Source organism: Sander lucioperca, chromosome 15, assembly GCF_008315115.2.
Source record: "Sander lucioperca isolate FBNREF2018 chromosome 15, SLUC_FBN_1.2, whole genome shotgun sequence".
NCBI classification, from domain to species: domain Eukaryota; kingdom Metazoa; phylum Chordata; class Actinopteri; order Perciformes; family Percidae; genus Sander; species Sander lucioperca.
The window spans coordinates 23773433-23799810 of record NC_050187.1 but is presented as its reverse complement, the minus strand read 5'-3'; the positions used below and the strand labels follow the sequence as shown (position 1 = coordinate 23799810).

Sequence of the window (26378 nt, the reverse complement as noted above, 5' to 3'; positions counted from 1 at the left end):
ACTCATTGTAATTATATTGTGACAATTCTTGAGATTGGGATTCACAATTCTGTTCTAAATGTGGTAAGAATTTAAATATTTGAGAATATACTTTTTCAAAATGATAGGCTTTTGATGATGACTAAATCATTTAATGTAGAATACTTAAAATGTAATTCATTTGTACATGATTGGGGCTAGCAAACAAGACTGTGGACAACGACTTGTTTCTGTCAGTTTTATAGGCTATATTTTGCAAAAGTACTTTTACAGATCAAGATTCACGTTGGGCTTACATAACACACAGAAACAAATTAATAAAAAAAGGAAACACTTTAATTGAATTACCTAATACATTGACAAGTTTCACTGCATTTATGATCGCTGTCCTCTATGTACCAACAAGTGTTTCATATATAAAAAGAGCAGAGTGGTGTTGGAGCAGTGTAGCTTCACGGTGCTAGATTTATTAAAATGTAAAACAGGTAATTGTGTCCAAACTGGTTCTTTCATAGACTTTTACGACTTGTTGATCTGAAGGATCAGCTGGTGGTTCAGGTGAATTGCTGTGCTGCTGCCTGCGTCAGTGGTCCAGTTTCGGTTTCTTGGCCTGTGGTTCAACCTCTGGGGCTGGAACACTCACACCAGGGATCTGAAATAAAGACAAGTAACTGGTACTTTTAAGTAAATTGAACAAATTCTTCTATTAGTACTTTCTTAATCAAAGCTAAATACTGCTGGTTGAGAGGAAACATCTCTTGAACTAACAGAGATGTAGGTAGCCATTAGTGTGTACCACTGGTCGTCTGATAGTGAAACCCATGTTCAGTTTAGTGAGCCCTTACCACAGGGTCGATCAGAGACATGCGGATCTTCTGGTGCTGAATATTGGAGGCGTCCAGGCTGATGGTGACCTTCACCTTGTCAAATATGCGGAAGGTGTGCTGCTCTACGTTCAGAGTGGGACCCTAAACACATAAAAGACATCTTTTAAGCACAGCATCCTCTGATGGTTTTAGGTTATAAAAACCTAAACTAAACTTGTGTTTATACCTCTTCATCAAAAACAAGTTTTGGGCCCGCCTTGTCTTTAGCGTCAAAGAACACCGTTCCCTCCAGGCCAAACTTTGGGATGAGTACGATGATTGCGTTCTTCCTCACAAACAGAACGAATCCCTCTTCGTTCAGTATGCCCCGGCTCTTGAAGAACAACTGGAAAGAGATCATTTGCATTAAAAGCATGAATGTGCAGTGACTTAAGTCTTATAGCGTGGGGTCTGTTTGATTCTCCTTTACTCAAACCAAGTGTTCATGGGGTTAAAAAAGGACATTATGCTGATTCTTTATCATGATGGTTCAGGAATGTTTTTTACGTGAAATCAAACTAGTGTGTTCATATGTGTTTACCTGTGTGTGGAAGGCCACAGATGCTCTCTGTGCATACTGAGACATTTTATGTCTGTAGTTGAGGTTGTTGGCGAGAGCTGACTGCTTTTGTTTGTCCATCAAATCTGGGTAGGTGCTGTCTGCTGCTATGGCCACTGCCAGCAGGCGGTGTACTATAATATCTGCGTACCTGTGCAGAAGCGCAGATGAACAGGGTGGAGGGGGAGGAGGTAAAGGTTTAGATGGAGAGGAAAAAGGGAAGAATATGGATGACATAAGGAGGTTAGAAAGAATGGTGCTGTGTTATTTTGTCAATTGTGCACGTTATAAAAAGGCCCGACCCAACATATTTAGTCAAGCTGTGTAGAACATCTGTTTTCATACCTCCTAATAGGTGACGTGAAGTGTGTATAAATGGGTGAAGCAAGGCCGTAGTGGTGGAAATCGCTGTCCATGCCAGAACAAAAATAGACAGCCTGCATCATGCAGCGAGTGGCCAAGATGCGCAGGAGCGTGTTAAAGTATGGGAAGCCATCCACTCTGGCCACGTCAAGGGAGTCAGCCAGTGCCTTGGCCGTATCTGTGTGGATCTCAACACCCTGGGGAGAAAGGGAAACAACGTGTTGACACCTTCAAATGTATTTATAGTAGAAATCATGAGCGTGGTTGTTTTTATTTATGGAGGCCACGAAAAAAAAACTTGCCTGTTTGCAGCAACCTTGACCTTGGCTTCTGACATTTGCCACAAGAGATAGTTAAAAAGCATAAAATAGTTCATAAAAAAGTTCCCCCTTAAATGTCGCCTGATAAGCAGACCATATTGCGATTTTCATTCACTTCTGTTTAAGTCATTGAACAGAGATGTGGGCAGCGATTCAAGGTTTGGGGAACCTTTTTCACATTTTGGATATTTTTTTGTGATCAACAATTTTTTATTTATTTTTAACACAACACACAAAACATACAATTTGCAACATGAAAATACCCCCCCTCTCCCTCGTCATCACCACCCAGACAACAATTAAGAAAAGATGAAACAGTCTCTACAATATTTAAGACCATACAATGAAATAATAACAAAAAATAGACACACTACAAACCAAATAAACATATGTATAAATGACAACACCATAAATCATACACGTCTCTCCTCAGCACAAAGCTTCTTAGGAGCCCTCCAGAAAGCTCAAGTATCTTCCCCATTTTCCAGTGTAGACATCCGATCTGGCGAAACGTTTGTGTGACATCTTTTCAAACGCCGGCGCCACCCTAGCCATCTCACAAGCCCAGCACATTTTGGCTATTTAAAGCTATTGCCAATTAATGGAAATCCTCAATTCATAACCAGGTAAATTGATTAAAGTAGCTCAAGAAGCAAGCATATAACTTGAAAACCAGAGCACATTTTCTGCATGACCGTCTCCGCTCACCTTGGACTTTGCAGCCTTGAGCAGGATGTCGTAGTTCGATGGAGGTGGTGCTGGATGTTTCCTCAGCATGGCACAGTCCGGAAATTCGTCGTAAATCTTCTGGGCAACTGAAATGTTGGCTAGCAACATGAACTCCTCTACCATGGAGTTTGTCTCCCTAAAAACCAAGAGATGGATTTATTTACATCTGTCCAAAACACACTGCCTGACACACTGAAAAAAGCATTTTCTCTTCTGGAGAAAAGGATTTCAAAAAGGATTCCGCAGAATGCTCCTTTCTGAAGTTACCTACATGAGTTCTTTTGTCTGGAGGTCAATGGGGTCGTGGGTTTCACTGTCTATGTGGAAACGGACCTCTAAGGATGACAGCGTCAGCGCCCTAAAGGATATCAAATGCACCATAAAACACAATTCATGTTCAATACAGCCAGCTTCAATATATAGCGGTAACTAAATTCCTGAGTTCCTGATGTTGGAGGCAAATGAGCCATGTATAGACCAAAAGAAAAATCAAACCAATAGCATTTTCTGCCCACACCATTAGAATGTACCATTCAACATTTTGTAAATATATATTCTTCTGCCTCTACTATACCTAACTCTAAGTGCTTACCCTTTCTGTATTCTCTGCCTCTTGAGGATTTTGGCAAGTTTGTTGAGACCTCGCAGGCTCTTGGTGATATCATCATTCTTGGTGGTGTCATCAATCCTCATTTGGGCCTCAGCGTAGGTCAAAGATGCCTGTAAAACAAGGAAACATAAAAAAACATGCTTGGAAATATCTTGACCCTGTAATTTTGTGTCTTACAATAGATAATGAAAGCAGTATCACTTGCAGTGCATTTGATTCACACATCACTTCAAAAACATTGAGTATATTTTCTCTCATGGTACATTGTGTGTTGGTACCATACCTTGGAGTTAATGACACTTTTTGTAAACCGGGTCTTAAGAATTTCAGCCTCGTGGTTCATCTCCCAGATACATGAGAAGGCCAGCCTGGTAAAAAAAAATAAATAAAAAAAAATAGAATCAGAGATAAACATTTCAACTACATTCAGTTAAAATCAATTAGCTGCAATGGCAAAAAAAAACTACGATCTATTTATTTTCAGAAATATCTTTTTAAAAGAAGGCGCATTGATGTTATTGATTATTATGTATGTGTGTGTATGTTATGTATGTATCTTTTGTCCTCACCTTTCCACATTGGAGCGTAGAGAACAAAGATTGGAGCTGAGCAGCTCAGGAACCATATCTATCCTCTGATGAACACATCATTAAAATAATGTTAGTTTTTTGGAGTCAAGCTATCGTTTTACGGATCAACAGAATTCTAAAATCAACTATAGTGGTCAAGGAAAGCATATTAGTTAGTCACAATATCCAACATTTCCATATAACCCAAATATTCCTTCCCAAAAACCTGGACTGGATTCATAAATAGATTTTATAAACACTCAATGCTGTCACCAAGTGCGTTTGGCACCTCCAGAGGGCATATATTCAGAGCTAAAAGATGAATGGAATCGTGAAAAGAGACGTTAGTGTAATTAAGCTGCAATCTGGCCCATAATGGTGAACTGTGCCAGCATGCAAAAAATCCGAGTCAAATAGCTGAAAACATGGCAAAGGTGTCAAATTGTCTACTACATTGTAAACACAAACTATAAACAACATCTTCCAACTATAAAATGTGCTGTGAAATTTAATGTTGATAGGGATTTTCAAATTCTGATGTGAAAACACTTGCAACACTTGCGATGCAAGTGTGAGTGTGTGTGTGTGTGTGTGTGTGTGTGTGTGCGTTTTTCCTTACTTTGCCACACAAGTAGACAGTGGTGCCACGGTTCGCAGCCTCTCTGTCCATAGCGTTGCCAGGTCTGATGAAGTGACTGACATCAGCAATGTGGACGCCCACCTACAAAAAAACTAAATTAAATACTGTGGGCTCATATGAAATATAAAATGCAAATATGTCTGTACTTTATAATTTGTGTGTCCAGCATGTGTACCTCAAGGTTTCCATTGTTCAGCTCTCTACAGTGTAGGGCATCATCAATGTCTGTACATCCCGGAGGATCCACACTGCACACTGTCAGATTCCTCAGGTCCTCTCTCCTCGCCATGTCCTGGTCCACAAACATCCACATTAATGTACACACACACCTATACATAGGGCTGGGTATTGCTTCCATACAGATACCGTGAGTTTGATACCGATTCCTAAACTATACTTTTTCGATACCAATTTTATAAAACAAAAAGAAATGACGTTACACATTACGGCACAAATATTTTTCTTCATTTTTCAGCTCCTACAACGTGAGCCCCATCTCTGTGCGTAACGTAGAGTTTTTCCTGTGTGTCTCTATGACATGTAACGTTAGACAGCCAATCACAAACATTCCTAGATCTTGGTAGAAGCATGCTCCATGCTTATTGGCTCACTGACGCTGATGAGATTTACTCCTTAGGTATTGAAATTGGGTATTAAATGACGAGGCATTTTTCGATTCTCCATACTTTAGAGGTAATTTAGTCGGTGTATTGAATTCGGTACCCAGCCCTACCTATACATATGTGCTTTCAAATCATAGGGCGAGAGACCCACTGATAAGTTATCAACCAAACTGTTACTAGAATACTGCTCAGTGTAGCTCAAGAAAAAGCAGTCATTACCTCTGGTGTGATGGTCCACGGCATCTTGGGAAGGAAACTGAGCACGGCCTGAGAAAAGTCCTGGTGGGGGACGTCATGCTCCAGCAGCAGCACCTCCTGCTCCGTGTCCTTCTCCCCTGCATTTCCCAGACTGCGCACAAAGTGACCCTAACAAAGAAGAAAAGATGTATCTCCATGGACAGACTCTGTTTTTTGTGCATGTTATTACGTGTCATGCTAGAGAAGTGTGGCTTCATATATATAGAAAACATAGACAATTCAATCGTGTCAAACTTTGGCAAGTGGAGATGTAGGCTATCTAAGTTCCAAAGATTTGACAGTCTGACGAGGTTCCAACTCACATTCGGATATCTGGAGTGTTTGGGCCAGCCATCGATGGCCACCATGATCCTCTGGCCTGCCAGTGTGGATGCCTGACGCGTTTCAATGCGAATGCGTGGGATACGGCGGTCTGCCGGGGTGAAAAGATGGCGGGTTGACTGTACGAAAAAGAAGAGAAAAGAGATGGTCAATGCTGAGGGACAAGGAAGTGCTAGACAGTTTGTGAAGTATACAGAGATGTATTCATTTAAGTAAAGCATGCATACCAATTTTGAAGACAGCTTCAAATTTTCAAGCCAAGCTAAAATAAACTGTGTATAACATGTAATATTACAGAACAGTCTAGACTTACCTCTTTAATTTGGGAGATATTGAGCATACCACAAAACGGCCTCCAGTTCCTTTTGATTATTCCCACTACTTTGCCTGTGGGCTTCCTGGCTGCTTCAGCTGCTGATATCCTCAACTGCTCAGACACACAGGAACACAGAGGCCATTAAGATACTGAAGCTACAAAGGCCAAATTGGGGTTGCTATCAATTGCAAGTCTCTTTTTGTGTGGCACAGCACCCAGATACTGTTCACACACACACACACACACACCAATAAAAACCCTAATGAATTGCATTCCGACTAGAAGACTATGTGAAACAGCATACACCTCCTCAGCCAGTCTAACAACTCTTCCTTTCAGTTAAACACAAATTCACCGCTTTCTCCTCGTCCTCCTCTTTCTCCTCCTCATTATCGTCCTTTGCTGCCCCTTCATCCTGCAACACGACTGACGAGGGCGCCACCCACTGATTCTGTGGTAACAGCTGCACAGCAACCACATCCTGGTACACTGCTCTGTTGAGATTCTGAAGACCCTGGATGAGAATCTGAAAGCAAGCCGAAGGGACAGTACAGAGCCTTTAACATTTGCATGCACTTAGCTATATTTGACAGTCAATTAACCTTGTAGTAATTCCTTTAACTGGAAAGTCAACATGACAAAATCTCACCCAAACCCAGATGAGGTCTACTAAGAGAGTCTTACATTTCTAGATTCTGGATAATCGTTCAGACAAACTTTGTACATTCACAGACAAAAGCGCACACACACACACACACACACACACACACACACACACACACACACACACACACACACACACACACACACACACACACACACACACACACACACACACACACACACACACACACACACACACACACACACACACACACACACACACACACACACCTCTGTGCTTTCTTCCCCATCTCCCTGGACAAAGACTGTGGCCTCCAGATAGTTGTCCCTGCTGGCCCTAAAGGTGCCCTGGACGAAAGCACCACTCTTAATTCCTGCTTGGATCCTGGACAGAGGGAGGTGCTCTGGGAATAACACCTTACTGCTAGTGATGTCATGCTGAAAGAGGAAAGAAAAAGAGATCAATGGAAGGAGAAAAACACAAAGAAAAGGCAGCGGCATAAACAGGAGCTACAGATACAAATTATACATACGGAAATAGCTTTTATTTCTATATTTAAATAGTACAAATTGTTTACCTTGTCATCATTGGACAAAGCCAGACGATCCACAAGCTCAGGGTTCCCTATCAGACTCTTGATGTACTCCTCACCTAGAACGTATATGAAAAAATGCTTGTGACAAAGTGGTAAATACAGCTGATGCTGTTTGAAAGCATGGTAGTATCCAACAGAAAATAGTGAGGAGGCTTTAGGTGACTTCTGCTTGCTAAAACATGGATGGTGCTTCAATCAGAATGACTGTTAATCCCGTCTGCAAGTTGTGGTAGAATTTTACAACAATGTTTTTTGGGAGCTGTATTCTTGCCATGCCGAGCATTTTAAACTCATTTCAAACAAATTGCTACTGTGCCCCTTAATATATTCTTTCTCTGAAGAAATACCGCCTACATTTGTACACCAGCAGGCCGCTCTCCTCTGCCTTTTGCTTGTTCCCTTGATCATTGGTAAGGAGGACCACCTTGAGTCCGTCTGCGTCGGACTCAGACGTCTTCAGGTGCTGGCTGTACCATTGTGCCGCCACACGGATTGCACGGTCGTTACGGTCATTGGCGCTTTCCCCCGGTTCACGTTCAATAAATGTCTCTCTGGAAAAATAGAAATTATAAAGGAGGATAAATGTGAAAAAAGGGTGACAAAACAGAAAACCTTCTGTCATGCTTTTCACAAGCAAATGTATATCATATCTTATATATGAATATGAGTAGAAACTTTGTGAGCAACTGGCCAATGTACATTGTTATTGTATCATTGATTACTTTTACTTTTTACATATTACTACTAATATTATATTTTATTTATATAGCGCTTTAAAAATGTACTCAAAGGCACTTTACATGACAATAAAAACAATGACAGAAGCAGAAAAAGCAATAACAGTATAAAAACAGCTACAACAATAAAAATAAAAATAAAATAAGGTAGGTTTGAGTGCGGTTTTGAAAGAGGGGAGTGCAATTAAGATGTTGTGATGCAGTATAAAGGTCAGTGGTGTCTTTGTGTACCTGTGGTGTTCGTTGGTAAAAGCGTAGAAGAATTTCTCTTTCTCATGTATCATGTCCTTCAGGCGTTTATAGACTGGTGCACTGCGGTGGCGAACCTCCTGCAGCACAGTCTGAAGGATTATCACATTACGAATCACAGGGTCTTCCAACACGTCAATCTGCAGGACACAGAAAGTATAAACATAAGGTTAAAGAGAATCGGAGCTGTTCAGAATCAGGTGCAAATGTTGTATGTGTGTGCGAATTTAAAAAAGTGAAGTTATAATGGACTAGAAGCAAGGAATCACCATCACCTAAATGTACAGTATGGCCTTCACTGCAATGCACATGCAATTGGTAAACATACTGATATGTCAGTCATGTAAAGACACAACGAAGATTATACAGCGGTGTGAAAAGGACAATATTACCCTTACAATAACCTAAAGATGTGCTATTCATTCATAAATAAATCAAGTCAGCACCCGTTTTTGCAGTATCTTATAATGCATGCGATAGTACATGATGTATTATGTAGTATTATTATCACAATAAATGAAGCAAAAACTGGGGCTACAAGTCTGTATGGAAAATGGCATGTCAAAAGGCCCTTTTTTATTTAAGCACAAATAAAATGAGATATCCATGGGAAGGGGGAGACGCTTTTTACCTGATGCAGCACCACATTCGTGTCAGGGATCACATAATGTGGATAAGAGCACAAGTTGCTCTCAATACATGCGTCTCTCTGCAACACCGTGGACTCCTGTTTGCATTCAGCGCAAACTTCGCTTCCGCACCAAATATCATCTCTCAGATAATGCTCGCGAACTATCTTCATCACTCCACCCGACCGGGTCTTCCTCACAAAGGTTTTAGATTTCAACATGATGAAGTTGAACGCCTCAAAAGATCAAATCCCGATGTTTTTAACCTACCATTTGATGACAAGCATAAGAGTTAGCTCATGAGTTAGCTGCCCATGTGTAAACTAACTCAGTGGGCCGACAAAACCTTACCAGAGGTTTGATCAACACGAAGTGGGATATCAGATGTTCTTTTTCAATCGTGTATGTTAATCTCTATTTAGAAACCTTGTCGGAAAATAATACACATGTTGTGCATAAAGTCGACAACGACATTTCACGGTTTTTATGTAAAACAATTTTAAAGTCTGTGTTTAGTTTTGGTTGTCCATCTAATAGTTGTACAATGAAAACAAAGCAGAAGAAGGCAGAAGAGAGGCTGGTTGGCCGGCTTAAACAAGTAGCTAGTTAATTGTATAGCGACCCTTACGGTTATTAGTAGGTACTGTATGCTCTGTGCATTGTAACGAATGACAGATGAGTGGACGTTGATTATATTGCTGTGCATTACCGCAGAGGGCGCTGTATTCAACGCCACCTACAACATCGTCGTCAAGCCGTTGGCGGTTAGCAGGCGGCTCGGAGCGGGACCCTTAAAAACAACTCATCGAGTGCTCTTGTAAGCTCCGGGGTGTCACTTTAACGCTATATTGGGGTGTATATCTTATTTTCTTGACTGGGAGTAACGTTACATTGGTAGCGTTAGTCTGTTTAAAACTATATACTAGACTGGTGCTCGGTCGGGATTTGTTTGTGGTTGTCATTGCTGCAAACTAACGTTAAAGTATCACATATCGCGATGTCCCTTAACTCGATTAACACATTTTTCTAATCTCACGTAATCTTTGCTACAGTGACTGGCTCACTCGCCTTGTTAGTTAACGTTTGCTAGCATAAAACAAGAGGATCAAAACAATACAAGATGCCTCCCAAGAAGCAACAGCTGAGGCCGACAGCAGCCAACGTCTCCAGCTCCCTGGACCTGGAGTCGGAGGACATCAGCCTGGAGACAACCGTGCCTACCACCGAGGATATCTCCTCGTCCGACGAGCAGCGGGACGGCTCCCAGAAGGTGACCCGCCAGCTGATCGAGAGGAAGGAGCTGCTGCACAATGTCCAGCTGCTGAAAATCGAGCTGTCTCAGAAAAACCTAATCATAGACAACATGAAGGCCGACCATATGTCCAAGGTAGAAGGGAGGAAAGATGCTCTTTGTTTATATGAATATGTGGGTGTAACTTATCCCCAGTTTGTGCCTCTCATTATTCTCAAATGATTAGAGGCACGAGTTAAAGCTACATTATGCCCACCTGACAAAGACAGAGGGATGCAGTAACTACCATTTTACTGAATTATCTTTGTTGCAGTAATAGTCCCGTGAATGTTTCCATGCATGTGTTTCATATTGCCAGACTGAGGAGCTGGAGGAGAGGCTGAATGACGCTCTACATCAGAAACAGGTTTTGGCCCTGAGACTGGATAGCCATCTGAAACTTACCCAAGAGGAGAATAGGTGAGGAAAAGTGAAGGTGGTGATGGACAGTGAAATGTGCTGTAGGAAACTTCCATGCCATTGTTATTGTTGATGTATATGTTTTTTTTTTTTCTTCAGAAAGTTGGTATACCCATGAAGATATAATAGTATCTTTGTATTTTTTTTAAATATATGAATATTAAAAAAAAGAAAAGTTATCATCTCCAACTCTTGCAAAAGGATGAAAGGGCAGACAAATTGACAAATTTGTACACAGTTTGAACAATTTATACTTGCCGGCTGTTTGTCATTTAAAATATTTTCTATTTTCAAGAATTTTCTACAGCCATACAGTTGTGGTGTTTTGATAGTCATCTTATCTAGACACATTTAACACACATCTTACTGAGTACCAAGTAAACCCCAATTAGGAACACACACACACACACACACACACACACACACACAAACACACATGCTGAGGAAGGCAGAGCCTGAAATGTCTGTGTGTAAGTGAACTGTTACTAATGATCTACTTAAAAGAACAATGTATGAAGAAAATGTGTGAGTGGTTGCCCTGCTTTTATGCCAATTAGGACAATCTAGAAATTATAAAAAAAAAAGCATGAAAAGGGTTTAACCAGGATAACTCTACCTGTGTTATCTATCCCATTATTTAGCTGGTAAGCACAAATGTAAACTGTGCTAACAAAGACTGTCATCACCAGGAAGCAGCAAGCTCTGCGTAAGCAAGAGATGGAGGCCATCCTGCTCAGACAGCAGCAGCTAGAGGAGACCAACCGGCAGCTGTGTGAGAAGGCTGGAGAGCTGCGGAGGTCGCTCCGGGATCTGGACATCTCCCAGGACAGGTACCAGGAGCTCCGCGACCTCCCTGACGACAAAATCTCCATACAGGAATATGTAGCTGTAAGTATGGGTGGGGGCTCTTCCTAATCTCTACACCACCTTGTTGAACCAGAGAGACAAGATATGATACAGTACATTATGGGGATCGACCGATACTGGTTTTTCAAGGCCGATGCCGATTATTAGTAGTTAATGAAAGCGATAACCGATATTTGGAACTGATATGCATTTACAGTGAAAATGAAAATCTTTAAGTCAAAATTAAGATTTTTGGAACGTTACAAACTCCAACGCAAAACTTTGTTTAAATACTTTAGGCAATTATTTAATAAATTAGAAACTAAACATTAAGTCAGACTCAGTGGCGAGTGAAACCGAAGCAGAGGTACAGACGCAGAGCTGTAGCGGAGCCAAAGTAGCGCACTTTTTAATTGATTAACTTTATCGGTTATCAGGCAAATAAAACTAGCCAGGGCCGATAATCGGTCTATCACTGGTACACGATGAAGCTAACAGGGTGACCTTTTTTCTTTGCTGTATGTTTAGATGCGTTTCTATGAGGTGGTGACTCCTCTGCGGGCTCAGCTGGCTGAGCTCAGTGTGAAGAGAGGCAGTTTGACTGAAGACCTGGATACACACAGAACCCAAATGAAGGCTTTGATGGAGGTACAGCACACATACACAAGCTTGCACTACACCTCTATGTTGCGTTCTCTCATCTTTCCATATGAGTTCACATGTTTTGAAGTTGCACACATTTTAGACAATCTTAGACATTATTGTATTCTTCATGTTTTATCACCATTTTTTGTAGCCTAGAAATCTAGATGAACCCTAGTGGCAGCAAATGTAATTTGCAGCCAGGGGGTCTAGCAACTCTCCGTTGGCTTGCGAGCTGGAAAAACCAAACGGTGGGCGGGCTTATGGCTGCTGCTGCTGGAAACAGCGGCCTTTCGAATCGGCTTTGGCCACAACTCTGGAAGACTTGGAGTTAAGCTTTTCTTTGAGAAAAGAACAAAGAACGGCACTGAAGTCATTCTTAAAAAAGGAAGATGTGTTTGGAGTTTTGCCGACCGGATACGGCAAAAGTTTAATCTATCAACTAGCTCTGTTACCTTCTTCGTTGCTCTGCCTGGTTGTAGCGCTATCCTATTGCGTGCAGAGAGAATTTGAAAGACAACCGTTTATCCCACCCCTCGGATTGAGCCCTGTCAATGGTGAGTTCCCAGACCCAACATCTTGTTGTGGGTCTGGCTTGTCAGGCTACATTTTTTGTTTATTTCTCTTTCATTTCTGTTTAAATCATATACTTTGCACAGTGTAAAATTCAAATAAATAGGTTTAAATAGAATAGCAACCAGCTGCATTTTTGCTTTTTATTTGCTTTCTTTAAACGCTCAAGAACAACGCACTTTAAACAATTCACTCCTCCAGGCTTTGAGTCACATATTTGGAAAACATAGATATGAGGAATGCAGAAAGGGTCAAAAAGCTTTTTTTCCCCGTTTAAACTAAATGTGAAAAAGCAGAAGACACACAAGCCACCTAAAAAATGCGCTCTTTAACGCTAGACGTGTCAGTTACAGCGTCCCAGAAATGGTCATTTTCACAGCCTGCAGTGTTTAGAATGAAATATAACAGAAAAAATTATAGAAAAAAGCCATCCAGTTAATCTAGTCAGCCTCGCCCTGTAGGCATAAATGACACGTTGACGAGATAATGATGCAGCATGCTGAAGGCAGGGTTAAGAATTTGGCAAAAGAAAATAACATGACAATGGCAATCATGAGACCCTTTGAGACTGAATGAGCATTTTTTGAATGCCACAGAGTATCTAGACATTGATACTGAACAGGTGCTTGCCTTTGTTGTCACAATGTCTTTTCTTTCACTTAGATACGCCCAGCAGGGAAATTACTCATCAGCTCTACATGGTCCCAGAAAAAGGATGTGATGTTCACTGCATGAATTTGCTATTAGAGAATTGGCAGGAACTGTATGACAATGTCAAAACGGCAGGGGTTCTTGCTGAATTCCTGTCTGAAAAATGAATGGTGTTCAGGAAGTACAATCCTGCCTATTGCATAGTGTATCTAAAAATAAGAATACTCCCTTTAATGAAAATGTTGTCTGTTCTGTGTATCCACAGAGCTACGAGGAGGAGCGGCGGCTACGTACTGAGCTGGAGTTGAGGAGCCAGAGATTGACCCTAGAACTGGCCGATACCAAACAGCAGATCCAAGAAGGAGACTATCGCCGAGACAACTACCCTACCATCAAACGGTGTGTGTGCGACGTGTGTGTGTGTGTGTGTGTGTGTGGGGGTGTGTGTGTGTGTGTGTGCGCGCGTGTGAGGGGGTGCGTGTGTGTGTGTGTGTGGGGGTGTGTGTGTGTGGGGGTGTGTGTATGTGTGACAGATCAAGATCAAGAGAGGTGACTGCTCTGTAGACCTGCTTATTTGATGAGGAGGGGTCATCCATTTGAAGGCTACAAGTACAGTTTTGTAGGCTGTGTCTTTTGAGGCAAGCGGCAGCCAAAAGCATTTGTGTATGGGTTATGAGGAAGAATCAGGAGTCGGTTTGAGCAGACGTTCTTGCAGGTTGTGTGTATCATTACTTTAGTACATATTATATATATATATATACACATATTGCATATTGGTTAAGTCCGTACGTTTGGATTGATTATTTTTACATCCTCAAAACTCCAGAACACTTTTAGTCTTGTCTTGTCCCCCCATATTTACATTCTGGATATGTAAGTTCAAATGTATGCTAACCTTTTACACTGTGGTTTATAGTGAGTGTGACAACTTTGAGGCAGAACTAAAGGAGTTAAAGAGAAGATTTGAGACACTCGACCTGACTCACACCGCAGTGACCAGAGAAAGGAACGCACTCAGCAAGGAGGTGCTTCACACACACACACACACACACACACACACACACACACACACACACACACACACACACACACATACACATACACATACACATACACACACACATACACATACACATTCACAATATATTTTGTCTTCATAATACTCATTGAAGTCTCTTTGGGTGTACTGTGTTCTGTAATAGTTTTTTTATTTTTCTCTTCTTGCCCTCCAGGTGGCGACATTGCAGCAGTCAGTGACTCTCCTGCAGAAGGACAAGGAGTACCTACACAGGCAGAACATGGAAATGAGTGTCCGCTGTGCACATGAAGAAGACCGCCTGGAGAGGCTCCAGGTCCATACATTTGATTAGCTAGGAGGCTCATCTAATACAACAGACATTCAACAACAGGAAGGGGTGTTCTAACATACTCTCACTTTTTGATTCTGTGGTCTAGGTACAATTAGAAGACACTAAGAAGGCAAGAGAGGACGCCTACGAAAAATATGTAGCATCCAGGTTAGGCGCTGCTGTTTTACACCAATCACCAGCAGCCAATATTCTAGTGTTATTAATGTTGGAGACCTAAGCTGTGCCAAAACACTGACATTGATGGTTTCATCTGCCAGCGACATTAGGATACAGTCCGTTAATTCTTATCTTTTATTTTTCATTTTTCCACTACAGAGACCACTATAAGTCAGAGTATGAGACCAAGTTGAGAGATGAGTTGGAGAACATTAGGCTGAAAACCAGTCAGGAGATAGACAATCTGCAGAGAACCTCCAGGGAGATGTATGAGAGGGAGAACAGGTATCAGTCTTTTTTATATAACTCTTAAGAAACGGTATGTATGTATATAATGTATGTATGTATGTATGTATACAAACTATGAACAAATATTGGGCTATTCAACCAGAGGAAATTGCACATTTTAGTAAAATGCCATATCCATTATTTTTAGCTAACCAATTTTCAGATAACACAACACTGGTGTTGTGTATCCAAAAACAGAAGTAATTTCATAATGTTCTTTCTCAATAATCAAGTGCAGGTGTAGCCTGTAATGTTATAGCAGGAAGCTGTGTCTTCATTCTCATTTATAAATTGGAGCAATGTGTTAGGAATTGGATGAATTGTGCACCCACCAGAATTAGTAGACAATGACAATGTCTAAACTGTGTTTTTGTTTTCACCCATTCATCTAGTATACAGTACAGCATAAGTCAGCAACTGAAATATGAATGCACATGCAAAAAAATGAGAAAAGGAAGAGTTATCACCACAGATACATTAGCGTCAAAATAAAAGGAAATGCCAACGTAACTTCAAAAGAATGAAGGCTTTTTTTATTATGTACAACATAACAGAACATGCTGATTCCTTTCTACTGTGGGCGTGTATTTGACCAGGAACTTGCGTGAGGCCCGAGACAATGCGGTGCTGGAGAAGGACCGAGCAGCGGCTGCTGAGAGAGACACCCAGTCCAGATATGACCAACTGCTGGAACAGTGAGTTTTACCATCCATCACACACAGAAATATTTCCATACAGTATATATCAAACACTGTTGATATACATTGAACATTGGCATGAGCTGGGTGATATGGAAAAAAATCTAATATCCCAATATTTTTGACCAAATATCTCAATATCAATATTGTGGCGATATTGTAGGGTTGACAAGTGGTGCTTACAAAAAAATATTTACACAATGAGATTTTTGATAAATAATCATCATTAATGTGTATATAATATCTAAGTGGGTAAAGGCAAATAAAAGCTAGAACAGTCTGGTAAGTTAAAAAAATGACATCACTTTACTGTAATCCAGCCATTAAAACCAGGGACAGATAACACTTGTGTCATATCACAATATTACGATAACTAAAATCTAAGACGATATCCAGTCTCATATCACGATATCGATATAATATTGATATATTGCCCAGCCCTAATTGGCAGACAGGTTTATTTAGTTTTACTTTTTTCCTGCTTTTTATTTTAGTACAACTCATACAGTGAAGTTTGAAGCATCAGTCAAAGGGTTGGTTCCCCCGATTTACAACAAACAACAACAGAACAGACAGACATATTTGCACACTCACTTCTAGCGTTATCGAGCCATGCAGATGAATTAGAATGAAATAAAATTCTAATGCGCTCCTTTATCTTTGGACAAAGGCAGAAAACAAAAAAACTTGGTCAAATAAAACCAAACCTGTCATAGTTAGATACCACTACAAGGAAGGAAGAAAGTAGTTTTTTCTGCAGTTTGGGTGAACTAACCCTTTAATATGATTTAAAGTGGGAGCCAGTAAACCATATATAGTAAAAGCTGCTTTATGACTAACATACAGTTCATTTTTTAAATAAAATTGTTTCAATTTACAAAATGATCCGGTTCTATTTCTCAGTTTTCACCATTTCTCAAATCTTCAGCAGTTATCTGGAGACCAAGTTTACTTTAATGAATAAATAATTAAGACATGATGATGCTGCATTTTAGCTAACATCATCCTGTTGGACAGCTCCCGTGGCCTTTTTAGAAGTGAAACACTACAACTGCTGCACTTAAATGTAGGTCACTTCCTGGATGCACTCTAAATAGGCTGTATATCACCGAAGGTTAATGAACGTCACCTGAAGGCAACTGTTAAACTGGAACAGAACCTGGACAAGTTAGTACAGTTTTTAGTTGTCAACCATCTATACATTTGAAACATGACATGGTTAACCACATTCCTCATCTTGTATAGTGTTAGCTTGTGTGTGGGGGTGGCCAAGGCCAAACACTGTGATTTTATAAAGAAGACATATTTTATTGATCCCTAATGGAAAATTACATTTCCCTCTGTTGTTAGTTTTACACATTACCCACACACAGGCCCGAATTACACACACATGCACAAACAGGACCTATAAACGTGCATTAACGGAGAGATGTCCGAGCTAGGGGGCTACCCATGGACTGTGCCTCCAGCAGTTTGGGGTTTGGTGCCTTGCTCAAGGGCACCTCAGCAGTGCCCAGGAGGCAAACTGGCACCTCTCCAGCAGCTAGAGGTTCATGCTCCGTACTAGGTCCGTACGGGTACTTGAAGCAGGCATCATTGCTGTGCTTATTGGGTCTAAATGTGTTATTTATTATTATTATTACACCATATGGTTATGTTCAGCTTGAATTCCTCTGTATTTCAATGAAAGCTGTGAGTTTCTTTTTGCTCTGATGCTGATGTGTGAGCCAGCAGCAGTCTGTCATTAGCGCATGTTGTGGGAGCGACAGGACTTAGGTGGCAGTGGTTCACCGTCTCTTACTAAAGATCACATGAACCCTTTGCTGTAGCTGTGAGGTCAGAAGGTGACATGGAAGTCAGAGTTCACAGAAGGTCAGTCTAGTAGTAACTGGTGTCATTGGCCCAGCTGCCTGCCTCTGCCGCAAAGTGAGAGACAGGAGACTGTGTAGTACTGAAGACCCTTGATGCTGACAAAGCTGTTGCCTTGACAGGAACAGCTTTGCTAAAGCCTTATTGTTTTGTCTGGTTCTGCACAACATATTGTAATTTAAAGTGCTCATATTATGCTAATTTTCAGGTTCATAATTGTATTTAGAGGTTATATCAGAATAGGTTTACATGGTTTCATTTTCAAAAAACACCATATTTTTGTTTTACTACACATTGCTGCAGCTCCTGTGTGTGTTGAGCTCTTTGTTTTAGCTACAGAGTGAGGCATCACACTTCTATTCCATCTTTGTTGGGAGTCGCACATGTGCAGTAGCTAGGTAAGGACTACTACCCAGTCAGAAGCAGAGTATGAGGGAGTGCCATACTAGCAGCTAGGCAAGCATTATAACGTGTGTTACAAAGTGACGCACGTTCGTCATGGAAGTAAAGGCTGGACTAGAATAGAGCTGTTTGGAGCAGTTTGTGAACGGTGTTTTCTGTTGGAGATGGTAAGTCCCTTTGGGGTGGACTTTGAGCATTTTCATTTTGTAAACCTATAACGTCCACAAAAAAATATATATATATAACACAATAAAGGAAAGGGGAAAAGCCAAAAAGCATAATATGAGCACTTTAATGTTTCTTTTTAGTAGGGGTGGGAATCACCAGAGGCCTCGCAATACAATATCATCACGGTACTTATGTCACAATACGATATTATTGTGATTTTGAAACATATTGCAATATTAGGGCTGAACGATTAATTGCATTTGCGATAATATCGCGATATGTTAAAACGTGATTTCCTAATCGCAAAGTCTGCGATTTGGTCACATGACTCGCGAGAGCAAATCAGTCTGCACTCCGCAGAGAAAGCATCAACTAGCACGCTAACGGTACGCCGTACCTTTAGCTGATTTCTGTCATTCAAACAACTCTGAGTTGTAGTTTAAAACTTTTACTGCCATTTTAATAAAATGAAGGGTTTTATTCGGGCTTGAGTCTATATATGCAGTTAATGGATACAGGCACACAGAACTGAAGGCTCGGTTGGCAACGATTAGCTCTGATTAGCGGTTAGCTCCGGTTAGCGGTTAGCTCCAGTTAGCGGTTAGCTCCGTTATAAAGATATGGAGTGGAGGAGCTGCCACTGAGAGGGGTAACAACCAGACTCTGATAAATGACGTTCGGGGAGCTTTCACAGCAGCGTGGCCGCGGTGTTTCAACAGTTTTATTAGGACAGTTAATCCCACGGCAAGAACACCAACAACTAGCTAACGCAACGATAGCCTCTCTGAGCAAGTGCACACGGCAGCACGCAACTTCACGAGAGGGAGGGGCTGGAGGCAGCTCCTCTCTGAGCACTGTAAAAAAAATACCCTTTTCATGCTTTTTTTTTATAATTTCTAGATTGTCCTAATTGGCATAAAAGCAGGGCAACCACTCACACATTTTCTTCATACATTGTTCTTTAAAGTAGATCATTAGTAACAGTTCACTTACACACAGACATTTCAGGCTCTGCCTTCCACAGCATGTGTGTGTGTGTGTGTGTGTGTGTGTGTGTGTGTGTGTGTGTGTGTGTGTGTGTGTGTGTGTGTGTGTGTGTGTGTGTGTGTGTGTGTGTGTATAAATATATACTATATTTTTACTTATTTAACTGTCTAGTGTGTAATTGTGTGTTCATACTATAAAATGATTTATTGTTTGTCTTTGTTGAATAATACAGAAGACAAAGAGCTTAAAAAAATAATCGAATATCGAATCGCAATATTTGGGAAAAAAATCGCAATTAGATTATTTTCAAAAATCGTTCAGCCCTATGCAATATTCTGCAATATATTGCATTTTCACAATTTGAATGAATGAATGTCCCCAAAAGGAAACTGTCAACATCTGTTTTATCTAAAAAGATACATTTCTCCGTTTGTTCATCTCACTTTAATTGTATTGCTGCAAAATGGGATTGTCAAGCAGACAAACTGACCAACACATATATATATTAATAGATCGATACTTGGCGTCTGTGTATCGATATAGTATTGCCACAGAAAATATTGCGATACTATGCTGTATCAATTTCTTCCCCCACCCCTACTTTTTAGTCATTTCCCATTTCCAAACATCCTCTTAGTGATTTGTTTCCAAGTTGCGACTTACTATTTCTGCCCCAGGCAACAATGCCTATCTCAGTACAGGTGCCTCTGGGTCATGGCCTTGTAGGTTGTTTCAAATATTGCATGGAAATTGCAATAGATACATTGTGAGCCCTTCTGCACGTGTACACACACACACACACACACACACACACAAGCATTTTTCTTTTTATTGGAGGAGGTATTTCAGTCAGCCTCCTGAACAACATGTCCTGTTTTTTTGCTGTATTTGAACAACACTATGAACAAATGATGTGTGTTTGCATCAGATTTTTCCAGTCACACACATTTTGTAAACATGTTTTAGGTATTGATAGGAATTATGTAGAAAAATATCTTAGTTTGCACTTTCAAGCATTTTTTTATTTTAAACTTTGTTTTACAATATTGCATCTGCAACAGACAGACAGACAGAGATGCACACAGCAGCAGCAGCAGCAGCAGCAGCAGCAGCAGCAGCAGCAGCAGCAGCAGTAGTGTCCCTGTCCTGGGTTACTACTACATACCAGTCATTTTTCTAGATCATACCACCAGCTGTTGGTCTTTCCATGCAAACACTTTACTCTCCCTTTTCCTCCCTCTCTGCTGCGAACACATTCCCTCTCCGCGTCGCATCGCAAGCCAGCAACGACAGATGCTAGCCCCAAGCCCTTAACCCCTAACCCCACACATACCTCTATTTTTGGGGCAAAGAATGAGACTGACAAACTTGAAATGGTGTCAGGTGATTGTAGCATAGAGGACCAGCTTGAATCTCAGCACTCTATTTCAGAATGCTGGCTAACAAGCTAGTTACGGTGGTCAACTAGTCCAAAACAAAGACAAAGTATTGAGTATGGTTTACCATTTTCACCTCTCCAGCAGACCCAGACTTGCTGTTGTCCAGAGACAGGTGCATTTACCTATAGCTGTAAATATTGGCATTAAAAATTTATATTTAAAACTACGAAGAAAGGCCTTGGCCCACTGCACTCCTCTGGTAAAGTAAGGTACAATTTCTTAGGAACATTTTTCTTCCTTGCATCTAGATAGCAGCCGCCATTAATAAAAGAAGGCTTGAAATGTCGACCATGTGTACATGTCTGTCACTGTGAGCACACAGCTCAGGCCTGCGCTCTATGGATGATGAAATCCTATCAGGCCAGGCTGTAATCGAGAGTTATTAATATTATCCAACCAACCCCCATGGTTTAGTAGAGTCCGTGTGTTGGTGCTTTAAAGCTGCCTGTGAAAGAACACTGGGCTCAAAAAGTCTTTGCTTTACTTTTTTATGGCGGCAACAAGTGATTATTCTTTCTGTTGATCTGTTGATTAGTTTTTCAATGAATTGTTTAGTCTATACAATATCTGTAAATAATGAAACACTGCCTACATAATTTCCCAGAGCATAGAGTGATTTTTATCCAACCAACAGTCGAAAACCAGATGATACTTAAATTTAAGATGATCTAAAACAGAGCAAAGCGGAACATTCCCATATTGGGGAAGGTTGAATACATGTTAATTAATGTTTTTCTGCCTGATAAATGACTTAAAAGATTAATCTATTATCAAAATTATTAACCGCCTATCTGTAGCCTGTGCTGTTTGCGGTTTTGTTGATTTGTGCACATAGAAGCCGTATTAATATATATATATATATATATATATATATATATGCATATATATGCAAAGTGCTTTTAACTGTCTCTATGTTGTGTGCAAGCTTTCTCATCCACCCACAATTATCTAACAGTACTTGTGTCATCTGAAAACAGAAACTATAGAATACCTCTGTCTCTTTTCTAATTACTAAAAACTTAAGTTGAAACACGTTTGTGTAGCTGCCAACTAGAAAAATTAAAGATCAAACAAAACCAAACATTGCTGCGAGCGTCATTGAGAAATACTCTTCTGCCTGCAAATGGTTTAAGACCTGCTTTCCGGCTTGGTGGCTTATAGTTTAGGTGCCACAGAACACTCAACATAACAAGTCAAATTAGTTTGTTGCGCAAGACACGCTAAATAGCCATTTCCTTGCCAATTTCCAAACAAACATGTTATCATGAAAAATTATCACCAGAAGTGAATGTATCTATTTTAAGGAATACATTGCAACTTTTGTTTATAACCACCAGGCAGGCCCAAGCTCAACCAGGGGCCCAGAACTGAGTTTACCATCTGTATCTGTCTGCACCAAAACACATAATCTCCCTTTTTTTAACACACCTACTCACATTCATATTTAGTGAGGTGTGCGTCTACTGTCTATGATCCACCTGTGTGTCTCCGTCTATGCAGGTTTCGTCAGCTCCAGCTAGGTACTGACAGCCGGGTTGCAGAACTGTCCAACCATGCCAAGCTGCACTCCTTCGAAGCTGAGCGCGCTCAGATGGTCAAGGAAGAGACAGCTAAGGCCCTGGCCCAGTGCCAGGTGGAGTGTGAGAAACAGCAGAAGAAACTGGAGGTACTCTAAACATAAAGACAATCTATCATAGTGCACTCTTAATTCTGTGTGCCTCTCCCTCTCATGATTTGATTTTAGCCAATTAACATTACTCATTATGCTTGGTTTGAAGTTTAGATAGATATTAATAATAAATAAACACTTTATATGTGTGCATAATATGCCATTAACAGATTCAGAAATCCTCCCTTTGTTAATTCAAATTCAACATTTTCAACAGTAAGCAATAGTCTACTTAACTGCTCAGATTTACAAATTGTCACCTTGACTGTTTCTTAAATGAAAGTAATGTTATACATTACTCCTCATTAAGATTGTGAAAGCTAAGAAAGACAGTAATAATTGCTTACCTGCTGCAAACATCACATGAATGAATAAAACCAAAAATGCACGACTGATGCGTAAATCATTGTTGTCTTCATTTAGGGAGGAGTCCATCCATAGTACTTAAATATTAATGTTCCACTCAAAGGAATATGTCTATCCAGCCTTTGTATGTCGGCACCGTAGCTCCATTCTTATCTCTGTCCACTGTAGCACACCCATTTATACAAGAAGTTAATTGAGTGCAGATTGTTCTTGATGTCTGGCTGCACTTAGCTAAGGTCCACCTCTTCACCTGTATTTGTATAGGTTTTGACTTTGGAGCTTGTTATTTAGCTTTGATTTTGTTTCAGTTCTTTATAAAAGTGAGGTTTAAAGCTATTTTGGGGATAAAAGTCCTTTCATTTAGATTTTCTTTTCTCCTTTTTTTTCTTTCACTTCTCTCTCTTTGTGAACGCTTTTGCCAATGCTTGTAAATGTGGGAAAATGAGGAATGGTGAATAGTAAGGGTAAACATTTTTTAGTAAATGTACACATCTATACTTTTTACATTTATCATGACAACACCTCTGAAAGACTAATAACAGGAGTTTCAGTGTGAATAACATTAAATACATTTTAATCTTACAAATTGAAAACATAATTTCATTTCAGCTAATCAATATTGTTTTTTTCCTTCATTTTGTTAACTTTAAAAAACAATATAACACAATTCGATGCTTGCAGCACAAGAATATGGCACCAGTGATGATATGATTCCACCATCATTTTATTAGTCTGACATAATGTAACATTCACATTATCATTATTCCTCAGGGACATCATTTTGTACAATTTCAAAAAACATTTTTAATTGGCCCACAACAGAAAACATTGCTGTAATTTTGTCATTTGCTCCCTATCACCGCCTACTCCTCTCCTTCTTTTCTCTCTCTCCTGTCCTCCTGTTTCTCAGCTCCTGACCCAGGAGTTTTACAGGCTGCAGACGTCATCAGAGAAGCGGTTGGCCGAGCTGCATGCCCAGAATGCCGAGCAGGCATCTCGGCTGGAGACGTATGAAAAGCTCGAGCTAGAGTTGGACCAAGTCACCATGCAGGCTGCCGAAAGTAAGAACCGTACTCATTACATTACACACATTACTATGAGGTCAGAAAGATAAGAGCACAAACAGACAAGCTCTGGTTCCCTTAAATGCCTTGGTCTGGCATCAGAGAAAGTGTGTAACAATATTAACAGATAGCATCATATTGGATTAAGAAGTAGGGGACAATAATGTAAAAAAAAAAAAAAAATCAGTAACTGCTGTTGTCGCGCTGTAATAGATGGCTTTGTGACAGTGGATGGAACAGAAGTTAAGGACAATAGAAAGATGTGCAACACAACCGAATGTTACTACAGGTTGTCTCTGCCACATATCATAATGGGCCTGGAGATGTATTGACAGATTTGTGTTTATGTCTGTTGCCAGTTGAGAATGAAGAGGAGGCAGAGAGAGTTCTGTTCTCATACGGCTACGGAGCCAATGTTCCCACAACGGCCAAAAGACGACTAAAACAGAGGTACAGCACAGGATACACGTGACTTTTCAAGGATAGGAGACTTTGTGAGAGATTGCACTAAACAAACACTAGAATTTACTCATACTCGTACTACATTGCTACTGTGTGTGCTTTTTCCTAAATATACTGTATTCATTAAGAAATCAGCATGCAGGGCTCCCTGATAGCTCACCTGGTTGAGCGTTTGCCCCATGTACTAAGGCTGGCGACCCGCGGCCCTTTGCTGCATGTCATTCCCCTCTCTCTCTTCCTCCTTTTCGTGTCTTCAGCTGTCCTATCCATTAAAAACCTAAAAAAAAGCCCCAAAAAAATCAAAAAAGAAAAAGAAAATCGGCATACTTCTATAGTATGGGTTAAATTGATATGTTGGTTTGCTGATATATCAGGCATTGGATTTGTGCCAACAATTATTTTGTTGTAGTTTTTGTTTTTGTTTTCTTCTTAAAATGCACACTATATACACTTGCATTTTACTTCACACTTCTTTGATTTGAAGCATGCACGTGTAGCCAAAAACTCAAATGAATCCCAACTGTTGTAGTTACATAAACTGTAGGGTAAACAACGTGGATTTGTTGGTGTTGTCATGTTTTTGAATTTCCAAAACTGTGTTTGTGTTTGTGTTTGTGCGTCGTACAGCGTTCACCTGGCCCGCAGGGTGCTGCAGCTTGAGAGGCAGAACACGTCACTGAGGAGAGAGCTGGAGAGACACAAATCACAGACAGGACATATATCTGAAGAGGTAAACACACACACACACACACACACACACACACACTGCATTCATGTATGTGCCTGCCTGGGGACCATCATTCATGGGATTAAGTTTAATTTAATGTTAAAAAAAGCACTGCAAGTCAGTACCTGCAACACACATGTTTCCCATTATCACAAACTCAGATTATGGTTATTTCACAGCTTCTATCAAAGCCATATGATTTATTTCAGCTGGTTTTTATCTCTCTCTAATGACATAACACAGTCATTATCACAGAGCCAAGATCGGTGGCTCCTTTCTCATCACCCACCATTTACCTCCTCACACCATCGCACGACACTCTGCTGTGAAAGTCAATGGCCAAAGCTGATCTAATCACTCTCTTAAAGACACACACTCAAAAAAAAGATTTTAGCAGCTTGTGAGGTCGGTCACCACATATATCATCAAACACACCTCAGGATTCTTAATGAGAGTGTCTGCTTTTTTTTCCCTAAACCTTTGGTCCAAGTTTAACAATGGTCCCATCAATTCTCAGAATATACTTTAAAATCTACTTTTAAAGTGAGGTTGTTTGAAAGGAGACAGCGAGAAGTTTGTCTTAGTACCTGTCACACTTGTTGACACAGTGGGAAAGACTGCCAAAAACCATGACGGCCACGCTCTTCACTCTTTCTAAAACTCACCATGCCAATCATTGAGGCTTTTGTTGTGTTTGGCACGACATGTGCTTGTGTGTGCAACGCTGAAACTTTAATTTTGGGTGTGTATTTTGTCTGTGCATGACTCTGTGTGAAAGTCACATGTCTACTACTCGTGCCCTGATGTTTAAAATCATCCAATGAGGTTTGAAATAATGAGAACGACAGCTCTGGCAACCAGTGTGCTTGCTTCTTTCTTAGTTCTAATTTTAATCTCAATGAGAGGAGAGATTGTGCAAGATATAATAGAGAGGCTGGTCAGGTTTGAGAATAAATAAGCCATCTTTTTAACTGTCAGTTGTGACTGACTGGCACGTCTGGAATGCCTCATAATTCATTGACAATGAAAGGAAAGGGTAAAAAAAATATATACTTAATATTCACTAGAAAGGGTGTTAACCACTTAACCACCCACACAGATGCTCTGACTAATAACTATTGTCCTTACTTTCCCATCCAGTCATACTCACTACTGACTGTAAAAGTGGTTTAATGTGTACCTTTATCTATTGTTTTGCAGATTTTAAGCATGATACTGACTATAGTATTAATGTTTTACGCTCAGTACATTCAGACTCTTATATGAGGGATCATCAAAACACTATAAAGGTGCTTTTCTGAC

General features: G+C 40.4%; 2 protein-coding genes across 3 annotated transcripts in view; one reads left to right on the top strand and one right to left on the bottom strand.

The window, feature by feature from the left end:
- Positions 1 to 297: 297 nt before the first annotated feature.
- On the bottom strand, positions 298 to 9474 carry dis3 (DIS3 exosome endoribonuclease and 3'-5' exoribonuclease). The gene is made up of 21 exons (XM_031307785.2): positions 8991 to 9474; positions 8342 to 8499; positions 7728 to 7924; positions 7356 to 7429; positions 7048 to 7215; positions 6509 to 6679; positions 6151 to 6264; positions 5819 to 5956; positions 5478 to 5624; positions 4811 to 4927; positions 4615 to 4716; positions 3996 to 4060; positions 3710 to 3794; positions 3409 to 3536; positions 3088 to 3174; positions 2796 to 2952; positions 1750 to 1964; positions 1387 to 1555; positions 1033 to 1191; positions 825 to 947; positions 298 to 631 (listed from the first exon to the last, which is right to left on the bottom strand). Exons 1-21 carry the CDS (start codon positions 9207 to 9209, stop codon positions 563 to 565), a joined length of 2862 nt encoding a protein of 953 aa, XP_031163645.1. The 5' UTR covers positions 9210 to 9474; the 3' UTR covers positions 298 to 562.
- The window catches only part of pibf1 (progesterone immunomodulatory binding factor 1), a 30544-nt gene continuing 5882 nt past the window's right edge, over positions 1717 to 26378 (top strand). Inside the window, exons 1-15 of one of the 2 annotated variants that reach the window (XM_035992133.1) lie at positions 1717 to 1728; positions 9744 to 10375; positions 10599 to 10699; positions 11389 to 11587; positions 12074 to 12193; positions 13677 to 13810; positions 14328 to 14436; positions 14644 to 14763; positions 14867 to 14928; positions 15097 to 15222; positions 15822 to 15920; positions 22289 to 22454; positions 23734 to 23884; positions 24247 to 24337; positions 24977 to 25079. In XM_035992133.1, coding sequence (XP_035848026.1) covers positions 10109 to 10375; positions 10599 to 10699; positions 11389 to 11587; positions 12074 to 12193; positions 13677 to 13810; positions 14328 to 14436; positions 14644 to 14763; positions 14867 to 14928; positions 15097 to 15222; positions 15822 to 15920; positions 22289 to 22454; positions 23734 to 23884; positions 24247 to 24337; positions 24977 to 25079 — 1848 coding nt within the window. In that variant the 5' untranslated portion in view covers positions 1717 to 1728; positions 9744 to 10108. Of the gene's footprint in view, positions 1729 to 9674; positions 10376 to 10598; positions 10700 to 11388; positions 11588 to 12073; positions 12194 to 13676; positions 13811 to 14327; positions 14437 to 14643; positions 14764 to 14866; positions 14929 to 15096; positions 15223 to 15821; positions 15921 to 22288; positions 22455 to 23733; positions 23885 to 24246; positions 24338 to 24976; positions 25080 to 26378 lie in introns of those variants that run through there. The other variant, XM_031307788.2, reaches the window with a different exon arrangement.

What these genes read in the sequence shown, in the direction of transcription:
- dis3 (XM_031307785.2), bottom strand. Translation starts at nt 9,209, where the DNA reads ATGTTGAAATCTAAAACCTTTGTGAGGAAGACCCGGTCGGGTGGAGTG. An exon ending in CTGTCTACTTGTGTGGCAAA is followed by an intron (nt 4,061 to 4,614) that starts GTAAGGAAAAAC and finishes TGTGTTCATCAG; the next exon opens with AGGATAGATATGGTTCCTGA. An exon ending in TGTCTCTGATCGACCCTGTG is followed by an intron (nt 632 to 824) that starts GTAAGGGCTCAC and finishes TCTTTATTTCAG; the next exon opens with ATCCCTGGTGTGAGTGTTCC.